General features: G+C 39.5%; 2 protein-coding genes across 4 annotated transcripts in view; one reads left to right on the top strand and one right to left on the bottom strand.

The window, feature by feature from the left end:
- RIOX2 (ribosomal oxygenase 2) overlaps positions 1–1,173 on the top strand; it is a 28,398-nt gene extending 27,225 nt beyond the window's left edge. For all 3 annotated transcript variants that reach the window (XM_023509696.1, XM_023509698.1, XM_023509697.1), the window contains exons 9-10: positions 99–188; positions 647–1,173. In XM_023509696.1, coding sequence (XP_023365464.1) covers positions 99–188; positions 647–805 — 249 coding nt within the window. In that variant the 3' untranslated portion in view covers positions 806–1,173. The remainder of the gene's footprint in view (positions 1–98; positions 189–646) is intronic.
- Positions 1,174–2,185: 1,012 nt separating this feature from the next.
- CRYBG3 (crystallin beta-gamma domain containing 3) overlaps positions 2,186–15,972 on the bottom strand; it is a 115,905-nt gene continuing 102,118 nt past the window's right edge. Inside the window, exons 18-22 of the mRNA XM_012801491.2 lie at positions 12,673–12,812; positions 9,113–9,236; positions 4,945–5,103; positions 3,532–3,691; positions 2,186–2,718 (exon numbers count right to left, since the gene is read on the bottom strand). Of these exons, the coding sequence (XP_012656945.1) occupies positions 2,630–2,718; positions 3,532–3,691; positions 4,945–5,103; positions 9,113–9,236; positions 12,673–12,812 (672 nt within the window). The 3' untranslated portion in view covers positions 2,186–2,629. The remainder of the gene's footprint in view (positions 2,719–3,531; positions 3,692–4,944; positions 5,104–9,112; positions 9,237–12,672; positions 12,813–15,972) is intronic.

The raw sequence follows: 15,972 nt of genomic DNA, 5'->3' as shown, positions 1-15,972 counted from the left end.
CTTGAGGCTTTTAAGATGACCGATAGGAAAATCCTCCTAGTGTTGAAGCCCTTCATGTTACATGGTTGATGACCTGACATTTTTTCCTCCCCCTAAAGGACAAAGCTCAAGAAAAGATGGTTTACATCTATCATTCTTTAAAGAATAGGAGAGAGACCCACATGATGGGAAATGAGGAGGAAACAGAGGTTTGTTTCAACTAAAAACAAATGTCTTTTCCTGTGATTTGGGTGGTGGCAGGAGACAATTGATATCTTTGATATATAGATAATATGCTTTTTAATGGCTGCAATGCAGACTTAACCATTTCACCCATTTGATAGAAGCCTTGCACGGGGATGATGAAGTTGGTCAGTTTGATACACTAGTTTCAAAACATGCTAGCTGGGGACCTCTAGTCTCATAAAAAAGGTATAATGTAATAAATGTAAAGCATTTGAAATGACTCGTATCACCGAGTACATAAATTAGAATGCCTTTTATGAAGTCAAGCTTTCATACAGAGTTGGTACCTTTAATAAGTTATCTAATTATAGTTTACCTAAATACCTTATCTGAACAAGTGTAACCCTGTTTTGAGAACTGTAGGACTTTCCACTTGAGTGACATATGCAGTATTTTCCTTTTGACCGATTTTTCCTTTCAGTCTCATGGACTTCGCTTTCCTTTATCACATTTGGATGCACTGAAGCAAATTTGGAGCAGTTCAGCTATTTCTGTCAAGGACCTGAAACTTACTACAGATGAGGAAAAGGAAAGCCTGGTGTTATCCCTCTGGGCAGAATGTTTAGTCCAAGTCGTCTAGTGTCTTTGCAGAAGCAAACATGTACTATTTTATATACACATGGTAGAAAAGTGAAGAGTCAGACTGGGTGGGGGAATGGCTACACTCAGGAGCCAAGAGAAGATGAATGCAAGTCTCCTTACAGGGCGTCTCTGGGCCCATGCACAAGGCCACAGGGAAGAAGTGTCCCACAAAGTGATAAAACTACACTTTTGACAAATTTATTTAATCCAGTGTGGTAAAAAAAAAAGGCACAACTTCAATAAATGTATCATTTAGAAATAAATGTCATTAACCTGGCTTTATCTTTGTTCTTTGGAAGAAACAACTTCTTTAAAGAGCTTCCTTAGCTCTAAAAAAATTTTAAACAACAGAAGAAAAAATTTTAACTGGGTTTTTTACAATTAAAATATACATACCTTTGTGTATACACAAGTACCCCCCCATTAAAATAAAGTTATTCCTATAACATAAATTTTATTAAACAATACTGCCACACCAGTGAGAGGCACTCATCACCTATGGACATAAGGGAGTTTGACATATTCTCCTTCAAAGATGACCAGGAAGAGCCTGAGACTGAAGGGGAAAAAAAACTTAATATTTACATGGAAAGACCAGGTCTATAAAAAATACCTGGAAGAGTGGGTCTTTGAGTTTAAACTATTCACTGTTACTTTACATTCTAAAGTGCACATAGGTTGATATTTTTAAAAATATCACTGGAGAATTTAATCTTTCTATATAAAAATAGAGCATTTTTCTGCTTTCTGGCAAAAGTTGGGGTTGAAAGAATAGTTGTCTCAATCCAACTGAGGAGGGAAAAATTCTTGTGAATTGTGCAGTTAAAGATGATAAAGATGATGTCCTACCTTACGTAAGTGATAGCTTCCTTAAAAACTGAATTTTCTGTCATTCAGTAGAAAAATCAATTCCACCTTTACTTAAAAAGATAGATGGTCAGATCAAAATTCAAATACAGTTGAAATTTCTTTTTCTGTCAAAGAAAAACTTTAGTGTTCTTATATTTAAGTGGCATAGTCTTTATAAATATTCCTCCTTGAGGCTGTATCAGGCAAAATTTAGGGTGAAGTCTCAGCATGCATGGTGCTAGGCAGCTATTGTTAGAGTACTGCTGCCAAATGTGTTTGTTAACACTTAAGAGTGCAAAGTTGGCCATTTTTGTTAAGGACCAAGGAAGGAATGGCCACAGAAAACACTCTAACACTTGTGGTCTTTTTCCTAACAAAGTTGAGTCCCTCCCTGGGGTTAGTTACAAGTATATGTTTTTAAAGGATGCTCTAGTTATAAAAGCCTCAATATAAAAACTTTAAGGTTTATCTAATACAGCAGCTTAATAAAAAGTTTTATTATATACATTTTCAGATGTTGCTAAAAAATTATTCATCTTTTTTTTTGCAACAGACTTTTCCTTGACCTATGGGAAGGAACCTGTTTCCCAGTGCCTTGCATTCATATAGGCATCTAGTAGGCTATTAATCACTAATACAGGGTGACAGCATCACCATTGTCAGGGATGGGACCCTCTCATGTCTGGTGGATAGGAGAGAAAACAAACTTCAGGAAACTTGCTCACCACACTTGGAGATCAATCAGGAATAGAACCTTTCCCAGAAATCACAAGATTTTCTCCATAGGAATATCGAGTAACTGGCAAGAATGTTTTTACCTTTCCCATGGTTAAAAGCAATAGTCACAGAGCTTGGGGAGAAAGCCCTTTCTGCTCTAATTCGGGAGAGTGAGGGCAGTAGCTTCCTCTTCACCTGTACAAGGGATGTGGATCTCTGTCTTCCTCTGCCCTTTCTAGGGGCATAGTGAATTCTCTCACAATATTTCAATGTCCCATTTCTGTGTTTCTTCTCCCTCCAGGGGCTGGTTTACAATTACATGAGTCTTGTCACAGTAATTTCCTCCTGAAATAGAAATTCCAAAAGAAAGGATTATTTGGTTCACGCAGGTACTTAGCAGTTTTACAATTTTCACAAGCTTTTGTTCAGCTCACTGTTTGGGTAGATTACTATGTCATTTACAAAGCTGTCTAAAATAGGAAACTGAATTGCAATAGGCTTAGCCATAATTCACCTCAAACTGGACCTTATTATGACTTGAATTGAAAAACCAAAGGTTTTTTAGGTCTTTGAACAATGTGATTCTTCAGAACAAAGTACTCTGAGAATTCTGGCTAAATGTCCGGTACTGTGTTTTTGTTTATACACAAACAGTAACTGACTAATCCAGTTAAAGCAACATCCATGTATAATATTGGCCCTGACCTGGCTGAATTCAAAAGCAAGGTTCATTGATACCTATGGTAAATTTTGGCTGAGAGCTTTTAAGGGCCATGGCAATTCACAGCAAAAAGTTCGAGATGTTTATAGATGACATTCGTTTTAAGGCTTATGAGGCTTCAAGCTTAGAAGTTCAGTTCATAAAGCAAAGTTTTACAACTGTACTAATGAATAAATACCTTCTTAAACTTTGTTACAAGGCTTTTCCTGTTTGATCCATATAGCTAATTGTTTTGTTCATATGCTATCTTAACTTCTTTCAAACATAATTAAGAATGACTCTGAGTGTCAGGATGACTGAGTGGTCTCAGGTGTCACATTCAAGAATGACTTAACATTTCTCTTTTACCTGAGGATATCCTTTACCCAGAAGAGAGAGATTGAGAACTGAAACTGATATCCAGGGACAAAAAACATTGGGTATCACCAAAGGCCCACCTTTAACATCAAGAACAAGTTGATCACTGAGATAAGAGCTGATTGTTCCATTTCTGTTCAATCTCCACTTCTGCCTCAGTTGCCCATGTTCAGTCCATAGGGCTACTTTAGCTCCAGGTGTGTCCCGGCCACCAATCACATCAAGGCATGTACAACTGGCCTAAAAGGGGTAAGAAATAATTAGCTGTCAGTACTGTGTTTGCTAAAATGAATGCAATTGGGTACTTTTCTCTTCAGGTGAACAAATCACAGACAGGAAGTGGCTATATTTTATCTAAAAAAAAACATTATACCAATTTCAATAAACCTTTGCCGTAAGTCTTTATGGCCAGGGAAGAGATGGTATAGAAATAACCTACTGAAAGGCAAGAACAAGTTTTTAATAGGATGTGTGCATCTGACGACATGTTCAGTAAAGGTTTATTGAATCAGAATTAAATGTTACATCCTTGTTTGTTTAAAATGTATTTTTTTTTTTTTGAGACAGAGCCTCAAGCTGTCTCCCTGGGTAGAGTGCTGTGGCATCACAGCTCACAGTAACCTCCAAATCCTGGGCTCAAGCAAGTCTCCTGCCTCAGCCTCCCAAGTAGCTGGGACCACAGGCGCCCGCCACAATGCCCGGCGATTTTTTTTGGTTGTAGCTGTCATTGTTTCAGCGGGCCCAAGTTGAATTCAAACCCGCCACCTTAGGTGTATGTGGCTGGCACCTTAGCCACTTGAGCCACAGGCGCCGAGCCGTTTAAAATGTATTATGTTGAGTTTTGTTATCTTATAAAAACTCTGGGTGGTATCCAGGCAATAATTTTAAATGCTTTTCATTTTTAAAGCATGAGGAAAAGTAGATAATCCATTGGTTTTACAAGAAAACACAGTTTTAATGTTTTTAAGCTACTGCACCATCCTCCTTAGCATTAAACATAATGGAGGTCACAGAAAAAGAAAAAAACCCTAAATTTTATTTTCTAAGCTTCCTTCAATTATACCTTTTTTCTTATATTAATACTTCACTGTATATTTTGAAAATGAAAGGGTTTCCACAGATATGGAATCACACAGACAGCTAATTTTACCTGCGCCGTCAAGCAAGGAATACCTTGGGAAAGCACATTGTCCACTTTAGATCCAGTGACTTCCATCACTGGTTTAAAATAATCACTCAGATGTGTCCGAAGTATGTGATAATCCTAGTTTTTACCTAAAAATTAAAACTGGATTTTTTAGGTCAAAAAAGTTCTCTAAGTCTGCTTTACTTAAATGCTTTAGTAAAATACATGGCAGTATTTTTATGATCATGCAATGAACTGTTTCTAAGAAGCTGCATTATTTTATCATTCTAGTTGACTCAACAAGATTCTTTCTTTCTAAAAGAAGAAACCAAAGACCAGAAAGCACTGTGTCAGGGGGGTAGTTTACCTTGGATTTAAAAAGTCCTCGACAGTAGTGCCAGATCTGAGTATTCTTTCCATTGTAAGGAGAGACGCATACCGACGTTGCCCTTGTGTCTGCCAGATTTCCAGTGACTGTCAGATACTCATCCTGGGCCCGGTTCTTTATTCTGATGTACACTGCGGGCTATGATGGGAGGAACAGAGCCATTTACACATAAACTTTTGAATCTGGAAAGCAACGCCTCCAAAGCAGGAAAGCTGGGAGGGGGAGTGAGAGGCGACTAGCTTATTTGCATCAGTTTCACTCTTATTCCCTTTAGCAGAAATGTTATAAATTAAGACATATTTTCCATTGATAAATACTTAAAGTATACAACACAAGGCTTAAATGGTACATTTTCTATTATACTTTCAGAAAAGATCCCTTTGGTAATGATTTGGTTAATTAAACAGTGTATGGCAATGGGCGAGGTGGGTGGTGCATCCCAGCTGGGCTGAAGGGGCTAGGGCGGTGAGTGGGAACCAGGGCAAGATACTACCTAGAAGGATCTTACGACTTCACAAACACAAGTACAGTAAGCAGACATGCTATCTTGAGCTATGCTTAAATGCCAAAAGTCAGCTTTTAGGGGATTCCTGAGAAAACCCAGATAGCTGAGGGACCTAGCACTGTGGTAATCTCTTTGTTTACATAAGACCTTTATATTTCTGCAAAGGAAGGGACTATGTACGCTTAATCACTACTGAGCTATTCAAAAATTAAGTAAAACAAACGACTTAATTCTCTTGGCCTGGAAGCTTTAAAATATACAGGAAGTTTTAAATATTAATCTGGGACTTGCCTCTAAGGATAATAGCTAATATTTATTGAGTGTTTAGTATATGTCAAACACCATGCTAAATGCTTCATGTGCCATTATATTATTTGTTAGAATAACCAGAACAACCTTCAAGAAAGTTAAGAAGATCCTAGTTTCCTGAATAAGGTGAACAAAGATGTAGAGAAGCCACAGCTGTCTGCACCACAACCCTTGCTCTTAACCAGATGCCCTTGGCCCATGCTGGCATGCACTAGTTACTCTTAGGCACAGGAAGTGAGAGACCGACTCCAAAGATGGCAGTGTATGATAATGAAAGGGTCAGGCACATGTTCAAGCTCCCCAGGAACCATTCTTTTGGTCTCATGACTTAGATGTGTAGCCTGAATTTAATAAAATATAGTATACCCAACATCATCACCTTCCTCTGGGTGTTGGGTCCCAATTAGAATCCTGGCTAAGTCACAGTAATAATGGTTTGTTCTTAATAAGAGAGCACTTTTACTCAGAGAAAACTATGTGCTAGGCAGATGCAACATGGTCTCACGGTGAGACCAACGACTAGTTTACTATTTTTGAAACTTATGATAGACCTAGGTGAGGCCAGGTGACTTCTGGTAAACCTCTGCCATGTTTAGCCTTCCTAAGGAAATAAACATTCTGAGCACTTAAATACACCAATACAGGGTAAATTCTCTGGCCATTAAAGCAGATGAAAAGACCTCTACTTGGCAAAATGTTTTAAATGTTTCAGACCCCCACATTCATAAGGCAGCAGTACTGTACTTTAATTTCTATAATCCAGCCTGGCGTCCCACTGCAATTATTAATTCTTGAGGCTTCAGTATATCTTTATTACATTTTCATTACCATGTACAGATAAGAAAACAGGCATGACCTTCACAGATGACAGAATTCCAATTACTTTAGGACCAAACATCACAGTTTTAATCAATTAACTCAAGCAAGGTACTAATTACCCTTATTACACATTTGTAGTCTGACTCCTCTGTAATTATACTTAAAAACACTGATATACATTATAAGTACCTTAGTGACTTCCTAATTCCCAACCTCAAAGAGGATCACATGTTAATTAGTCCTGAATTTCAAAACAAGAATATGAACTAAAGCAGTACCAACAGCTTTACCAGAAAAGTTAAATGTGACCCACAAACTACGGCTTAAGAAACTCAGAATCCCTTTGCTGGGTGTCAAAGCTATGGCCTAACTTAGCAACAGGGAAAATAGTCCATTAAAATATTATTTTCAAATCAAATGTTTAATAAGAATAGGAGTCACGAAGTTAGTTCCCAAAGCACAATGGAAGAAGACAGTGTATCTATTTTATTGTCAAAAAAACTTCCTTGTAAAAGTAGAAGCCATGATTCTAGCATCTTCACCTCAGAACCCTGAAGAGACATCCTCTTTCCCCAACAAGGAAACAACATTCTGAAATTAGGAAAATATTTTCAATGTTAAACTTGGCTACTAAAATTCCTAACAACAGAGGATCAGCATTACGCAGTTGGTAAAAGCGAAGCTGAATTTCCACTTCTCCCTTGCTTTTTCAATGGTTATCACTGTTTCACCAGTGAGGAACCTGAGGTGCCAAGAAATGAATTTGCGCAGCTGATAAATGGCAGACTAAGATTTGAACCCACAGAACCTACAAGTGGTGGGAATGAGTGCGGTATATGGGCGTGGGCATGTGTGAGTGAGGAGGGGGAGAGAGAGAAAGAAGGGGATGAGAGAAGATTGATTAGGGTAATTTTCTACTGGCTTCCATTTACATAAGTATGGGAACATCTATATCCACCATGTTATACTCAGCTTAGTGCCTGATTTATGTGGTGGCACCATATAAATGATCTCATCCTGGAGGCAAGCCGTGTGTGGCTCCAAACCCAAACCTAGGTTTTAGAGCATAATAAATTTGGGTTCAAATCCTGGTTCTTGACACTTGGGTGATTTCTGCAATGTGGTTTACCTTTATAAGCCTTGCTTTTTGACCTAGAAAAATGGGGGTGATGATTCCTACGTCCAAGGACTATTGTAAGAGTCAGGTGAGAAAGTGTTTCACAGACATTAGGGAGGGTTCAATGGGTAAACCCAATACCACTGACCTTCACACCCTCAGCATCCTCAGGTGGGTTCCCACTATCGGGAAATCTCCCCATCACTCACTTAGACACTCCCCTTTCTCCACACAGGCACTGCCAGTGGCCTTGTGATGACCACACATTGTTTTTGAGTTTATGTTACTGCTTTGAGTTGGACATGTTTTACCCAAGAAAAATGTAAGCTCTCATACGGCAGATGTCACATCTATCTCTGTATCTTCCATTATATGTTACATAATATCAAATATTCTGTCATCCATTTATACATTCATTCTTTCATTACACAAACAGGCCCTGAGCTCCTACAATGTGCCAGATGTGACAGGCATGAGGGACAGAGCAATAAAGCAAAATGTGCACAGCCCTTGTCTTCAGTCCAACCTAAATATACGGTTACAAACCACACACGGTGTCTTATAGAAAAAAGAAGCAGATGTTTCAGGATCTAATTTAGACTGGAAAAGAGCGTGGGAGAGGCATCCTCCAGGACCAGACACTTAAGCTGAATGCAGAAGGCTGATTAGGCAGGGAAAGAATGAGCGAAGGGATTCGCTCCCTCCTTTTTCCCGGCTCCCCCTCTTCTCTCACTCCCTGCTTTCTGCTCCCTTCTTTCATTCTCATCTCTTCCCTTCACCCTCTCCCCTTTCTCTAATATAAAATAAATGGGCACTTTTATATCCAAAAACAAAAACAAGAAAAGAATGAAGGAAGGCCACTTGACACAGAGGGTATGGCCATGGCCACGGCCACCTGTGGGATGCGCTGGAGAAGCAGGGGCGTGGATCACACGGGCTGCGCTGCAGAGTAGATGGTATCCCGGGTGCACTGGGAAGCCTTTGAAAAGAAGACTGACAAGCAGTAGGTGTGCAATAAATATTCTTTTAATTAAACTGTCAGGATCTATCCTCTGTATTATATAAGTAGGGGGAAAACATCCAAACACGTAGAAAGTAAAACTAGTACAGCATCAAAGTTCATTCTTGTTTCTATGGTTTTCCACACAACTTACAAAATCTTTGTTTGCCATGGAGAGTAATTATGGCCTGTAAGACTTTGCACTCAAAGCTAAAATCCAGTGTTGACTTTAGATGCAATTTTATAAATTGGTTAAAATCGACAAGATTGCATTGTCCTAATCCCACGCGCCTGGGTACATAAAAGGCAAACTAAATTGACATTTAGATGCTGGTGTTTGTGACATTTCTACCAGAAAATCAAGCTATTTGGGATCTTACAGTTCTTTTCTCCTTACCTGCTTCAGAGGACGGAGAGAACCGATTGTTTTCCAGCCACTGAATGCTGTCCAATTTGGAATCTCATTGGGCTCGAGTAGGATCTGTCTTCCCAAGAAATTGGATCCTTCATAAGCTATCCATCTATAAGCAAAAAGAATGGGTAAAGAAAGAAAAAAAATGGGTACTTCAAAACAAAAAAGCATTTTCAGATCAAAAATACCTATCATATGTTATTGTCTCTTACACTTTGAGGTTTGTAGATTCTTTAAAAATATATATATAGAAATAGGTACATTTTTTTCCTACCAAAAAAATCAGGGAGGTCCAGGAGAAGACCCACTGGATTGGAGCCAGAATATTTGGATTCCAGTTAGGATGTGGGTGTCCATACTTCATGAACGCAAGGTTCCTGACATCTCTGAAATTCTATATTCTTTTGGTAACACTAAGTCCTTTTCTATAGCATTTTAACAATAAAAGATAGACCACAACCTCCCATTTCAGGAGATAAGAGCATTCTCCTGCCCTTAGGGCCACTGCCACATGCCCTTCAGGACCTCTCAGGTGGCTCCAGTGGCCTCTCTAGCCATACCTTCTTCTACAACTTCAAAGCACAGAAGACAATTATGCAATTGTGCAATTTAGACAATTATGCACAGAAGTCTTCCATCGCACTTTTACGTCAAGTGAGATGTTTTGTTGCTTCCTATCAAATGCTCCCCCAAACCCCTGCCTTTTACTCTGGCTGTGTTAAGTGTATACAGTGTATGGGGCCTCTGGGTGAGTGTCTGAATTCTCAGGACTTATTCAGTGAAACATAGTCGTGCCTGTTCCTTTATGGACTGGCTCTAGCTGCTCTCGTCCTACCACAGCAACTTCAGTAGTTGTGGATAGACGGAGATGGCCCATGAACAGCAATGACTATCTGACCCCTTACGGAAAGTTTGCCAGGCCTTGCTTTAGGTGGCTACCAAGCTGGGTGGTGAAGGAGAATGAGGTGCAATTGCCGAGAGAACCTGAAATTCTTAACAGGATTCAAGGTGATAGTGGAAGTGCAGCAGGCAGGGGCTGTGCTGCCTTGGACCCAGGAGACAGGGTACAGAGCACCAGCAGCAAGAGTGGTGCTCTGCCATGGGCCAGCCAGGGCTCGAGACTGACGCTACAAAGAGCTGCCACTGTGCTGCCTGAGCAGCGCCTTTGGCCCCTCGTTTGTCCAGATAGAAATGCCTACAGCTTACAAAGGGCAATATTCCTTAGGGAGCTGTACCTCCATTACTGCAGGAAAAGGCAACACTTTGTCCATAATTTGTGGGGAGAGCAGAGAAACTTAGGAAAGCCTGATGTATTAAACCCATGGAAGCTTAGCTAGAGACTCACCTAAACTGACCACTACTAGGAAAAGGCCACCCTGTTCCCTGCAACAGAGATCAAACTTAGCCAAATTATGGATAAAAAAATAGGATGGTTGGCCCTTCCTCAACCTCTTCTTACCTACAGAATTCTAAACAATTAGACCAGTTCAGAAGCAGGTCAGCATGACCACAGGCAGGGCTTAGTCACCTACTAACTTTTCTAGCTTCACAGATTCTTGAAACAGATGTGGAAGTTTGAGTTGTAATACCTAGGCAGTATTTTAAGAAACTACCTAATTATATATTGACCTAAATGAATGCCACCAGTTGGAAAAAGGGTGTGGGGCATTAAACTATGCCCTTGTCACCATCGCAGATCAAAGATAAGAGATAATGTTGGGATTAAAAAAATAAATATCTGTCACTGGGGGTGGCTGGCTGTGCATGCAGTAGTATCCGATAAGCCATGTGGAAAGTCTTGGGACAGCCATCACTATTTCCTTACTCTGCGCACTGCTTCTGTTTTAGAGAATCTGGACTAGTGAGAGTAGGAGAGTAGGTGGATAATAAGCTAAAAAGAAGAAATCAGAATGTCAGTCTAAAAAGCCACCAGTATTCCAGAAAAAGAAGTAAAACTAGAAAGTGAGGAATTTTCAGAGGTGAGTCAATTATCAGTTTTACTTGAAACTCTAAAAAAAATGTGTAAAATGCTGTGACGGTCTTATGTCATAGGGATGTAAAATTAAATTCAAATGCCAGTTTATTGGTAAATAACATATTAGAACATTTTGCCTACAGTAAATGAATTTGTTATAATAAACATCAAGCCGTGTGTGAATTTTCTCTATTTCACAGAAGACAATTTAAGCTACTACACATGTGAATAATGTAAAAGACAATTTTCATAATAGTTGACTTAATTTTGAAATCAACTTATATTCTTGACTCTCTTTCATTATCTCAGATATCTAAACAAGCAGAGTTAACATACAATTTGAAAGCCATAAGAAATTTTTAAAAAGCTATTTTTATAATAACCACTGAGCACTGCATGTTTTGTTAGTTGACTTTTGGTAGCAAAACCCCAACGGTGCAGGAGTAGGGGCTGGCTTTTATGACAAACTCTTCACAAATGGCCTGAGAGACAGATTTTCCAGGAAGCAGACAGAGCTTCAAGTCCAGAGCCCCTCACTCGTGGGCTTCTCACCATTTTTGTTCTTAATTAATGCTTACACTGAAACCTAATTTTTGTATCTATAATTTGTTTTTTTAAAATTAAATCATAGCTGTATGCATTAATGTATTTATAGGGTACAATGTGCTGATTTTATATACAATTTGTAATGCTTACACCAAACTGGTTAACATAGCCTTCACCTCACTTTCTTAATTATTGTGTTAAGATATTTATAGTCTATACTTAATAGATTTGACATGTACCCTTGTAAAATGCACCATAGGTGTGTTCCCACCAATTACCCTCCCTCCATCCACTTGCCTCTCCCCTTCTCTCCCCTCCCTATCCTCTTCCCCCCTTCATCCTGGGCTATAGTTGTGTTTTATCTTTCATGTGGAAGTGTGGGTGATTATATATTGGTTTCATACTAGTACTGAGTACATTGGATACTTTTTCTTCCATCCTTGAGATCCTTTACTAAGAAGAATATGTTCTAGCTGGCACAGGCCCCACACAACTTGGATCCACTCTGATGGATAGCTTAAGTGAATGATGTGGGAGGCAGGTCAACTAGTGTAGTCACATGCAAATGAGTATCCTGGAGGGAACTGCTCTAAAATAAACATTCTGTCAAAGGAAAACACAAGCACTCTTAATCAAAACACTCTTAGTCTTGCCAACAGTCTCTTGCCTTAAGCAGGCAATGGCTTTAACCAGTCAAAGTTGCTGACTTACTAAAATTTCTCTTACAAGGAAAGTTGGCTCAGTGGGGTAAAGTCGTCTGGTTGACCTACTCTAGGCCACATGATCTGACCATGAAAGGGCCTTTTTTTCCCCATGAGCTCTTCCCCCCAGGCCACTGCAAACTACCACATACCAGAAAGGGTCCAAGGTCTTCTCTTACTTAAATAGAATTATTACATCAATGGATAAAAAGAGTGAGAACACCATTAGACCAAACCAGTAGCACTGGGCAAATAAAAAGCAACTGCCCAGCTCTGTCCCAAAACTGTGACCAAGTAAGAGCAAGCCCTTCTCCCTTACTTACAGTCCGCTTTTAACCCACACAGACTGCGTGTACAAGTGCAGATCCTTGTTCAGAACAGAGTTCACAGCCTCTTCTAGATGTAACTCTCTTCCTTCACAATGTTCCTGAGCAAAAAGGCTGATGGAGGGTTCTTCAAACACCTAATAGCACAGAAAAGAGAAAGCATCACCACACGTGGCAGCCAGACCTCCCTGACATCTCGGTCTGAACAGAGGGTCCTCTGGATCCACTGTGCTCTCAAACGCACAGAGTTCACTGCTCTCTCCCCTAAGGACATTATAGTCAAAACTGTACTGCCAAGATTAGATTCTATTAATAATTTTAATTTACTTATTTATAAATTAAAATTGAAGCTATCAGCAAAGCAATCAATCTCATAATAAAATTGGACACAATAAAAGGCGACAGCTGGTTCCAAATCACGTATTAAGGTCTTGTGATGCTTTAATATGAACCACAAACTGGTACTGTCAATGCTTTCAGTTGGTAAGAGAATAAACATGGAATGGAATGGAACCCTGATTTCCCAGGAGGTCACAGGAGCAATCACTGGGAATGTAAGACTTTATGGCTCTAACCTCTTAAAAAACATTCCTCGAAGGGAGTAAAAAGGTATCCTTAATTTAAAAAAAAATAGCTAGAATGCACAGGGACAGTGGTAATTTCTGCATTAAAAGTAAATATTCCCTTAACCCTTCACATTAGATGAGAATATTAGATTTAATATTGTTCTTTTCATTCCTCGGTATATGTAAGACACCATGCTAACAGACTTTTGGGGGATAATAAATAGAAACAAGGCATCATCCTTGCATCTGGGGTATTACTAACAAGCAGCCAAATTAAGAGAATTGCATGGATATTGTACCATAACTCAGGGTAGAACAGGATATGCCCTTTAAGAGTTACTCAGAAGAAAGCTAAATTACTTTTAGCAGAAGGGAGCAGGAATCAAGGGAGGTTCATGGATGTGGAAGCAGGTAAGCTCAATCTTAATGCAAGCAATGGACTTGGAAGCAGACAGAGGGAAGCCTCTCTATGACAGAAATTCATGGGACATGGGGGAATGGCAAGTAGACCATTTTGCCAGAAGACAGAGTCCAAGAGGAATAGTGCCATGTCACCCCCACTGTGACCGTGCATGGAGCTGCCCACTTCCTCTTCCACACTGACAAGGCAGAGGCAGACTTACTGCCAACGGGAAGTCCTTGAAGCTTCTGAACTAAGGACTGAGGGTGGGCAAAGAAGTATTGCACTTGGCACATGAGAAGCAGAACATAAGGTGCAGGGACTGTGGAGGGTCAAAGGAAAGTGAATAAGAGTCAGACAGCAGCTGGTTCTCACAAGTGACCCCACAAAAGAGCAAAATGACTATCAAAAAGTTATTCCTTGCAGCAGTGCTTGGAATAGTGAAAGATGGGAAATGATTTAAATGCTCATCAAGAGGGGACTAGTTAAATAAATGAGGATACATTCACAGAAGGAGCCTATACAGTTGTAAAAAAAAAAAAAGAACAAGGAGCTATTTATAGAAAGATAACCAGGATATGTTTGTTAGAGACAAATACAAAGTAAAGAACAGCATAAAATAGCGTATTTCATATGTTACCATTTTGTAGAAAAGGAAAATTTATGCACACACATGTACTTGTATATACATTAAAAAAATTTCTAAAAAAATAAATAGAAAACCAGTAATCATGACTACCTGTTGGGAAAATAGCATCTGAGAAGATAAAGGGTGAAAACGGGCATAGAGTTCTTCACTGAATGCCTTTTGGTACTTCTTGCCTTTTTCAAACCATGAAAATATTCAAAAAATTTAAAATGCAATCAGTGTAAACTAATTCTTTGTACCCTCAATGAATCCCAAAAAATAATAGAAAAAAGATGTATTCTTAGGCCAGGCGCAGTGGCTCACACCTGCAATCCCAGCACTCTGAGAGGCCAAGGTGAGTGGATTGCCTGAGCTCACAGGCTCGAGACCAGCCTGAGCCAGAGTGAGACCTCATCTCTGAAAACAGCTGGGCATTGTGGTGGGCACCTATAGTCCCAGCTACTTGGGAGGCTGAGGCAAGAGAATTGCTAAGTCCAAGAGTTTAAGGTTGAAGTGAGCCACAGCATTCTACCTAGGGTGACAAAGTCAAACTTTGTCTCCAAAGAAAATGCATTTTTCATGAAAAAATTTAAAAAAAAATTAATTGATGATTGTTCTGTATACATTTGCATTGCGTATATGCATTTTCTTAAATGGCCTTCAGGAAATTTATTTGGCAACAACTTGAGTAAACAATAAAGAGAATGAAAATAATAGCACCAGTGTACTGGTAGAATACTTGAAACCAAAGAAAAAGAGAACCAGAGAATAAGGGATGGTCAGGATAAGCCATCACGGTGGTCAGACGGACACACCAAGGCCATAAAATGAAATGAGTCCTTGGGGGAAGACGCATGAACAGTTCCAGCTGGGAGCAAGTGGCATACTTGGTCATATATAAGAAAGTCAGGAGGAAAAGCATGCCTAGGAGCTGAGATTTTATATTTAGAACTGGATATTTTAATGTTGAGAGAGAGGCAGGGTCTTAACAGAGATGCCCACCATACACTGTACCTTCTCATTTGGAATTCAGGGAGAAGACTAGGCATAGAAAGGTTCAGTTTAGGAACTCCCAGAATGCAGGTAATAACTGGAAATGCATGTGATAAAATGGAAATGGAAGGGAGTACACAGGACTGTAGGGACACACACAGGGACTGTGGGTAGGGATGAAAGACAGAAAGGGCAGTGACAGAAGAAATGAACCAGGCAAGAAGAGCCAAAACAGGATCACCTTTACATTATGGAAATAAGGGGGGGGGGACCATAAAAAGGGTTTGTCCTGCACTAGCAAGCTCTTCCCGCCTTCCTCACACTGAGCAAGAGTTTTGGCAGTGAGGCGGCAGCTGATAAACCTTACAAGAGCTGGTTCCAGGGAGGGTCAGAGAAAAGGGGCAGAATCTATATTATAAAGACAGAGGAACAAGTGGTGAGAAATGGTTGACAGGCTACATGGACTATTCCTTAAAGAAATTTGCCCTGACTGATCTTAAAAATTATCCTGGCTATTCTGGACCCATAACTTTCCAAAATTAATTTTAGAATAAGCTTATCATATTTTACTCTCTACCCCCCCCACTTCACCTCCCCAAAAGATAAGACTAAAAACCTAAAATAGTATTAATTTGGGAAGACTATATCTTTATAATATTGAGTCATTTTATCTCTAAGAAGTTATATCTCTCCCTTTTTTTTTTTTTTTT

This window comes from Otolemur garnettii, unplaced genomic scaffold (genome assembly GCF_000181295.1).
Source record: "Otolemur garnettii isolate 467f Iridium unplaced genomic scaffold, OtoGar3 scaffold00009, whole genome shotgun sequence".
NCBI lineage: Eukaryota > Metazoa > Chordata > Mammalia > Primates > Galagidae > Otolemur > Otolemur garnettii.
The sequence above is the reverse complement of the archived record's forward strand: the minus strand, read 5'-3'. Positions and strand labels throughout refer to the sequence as shown.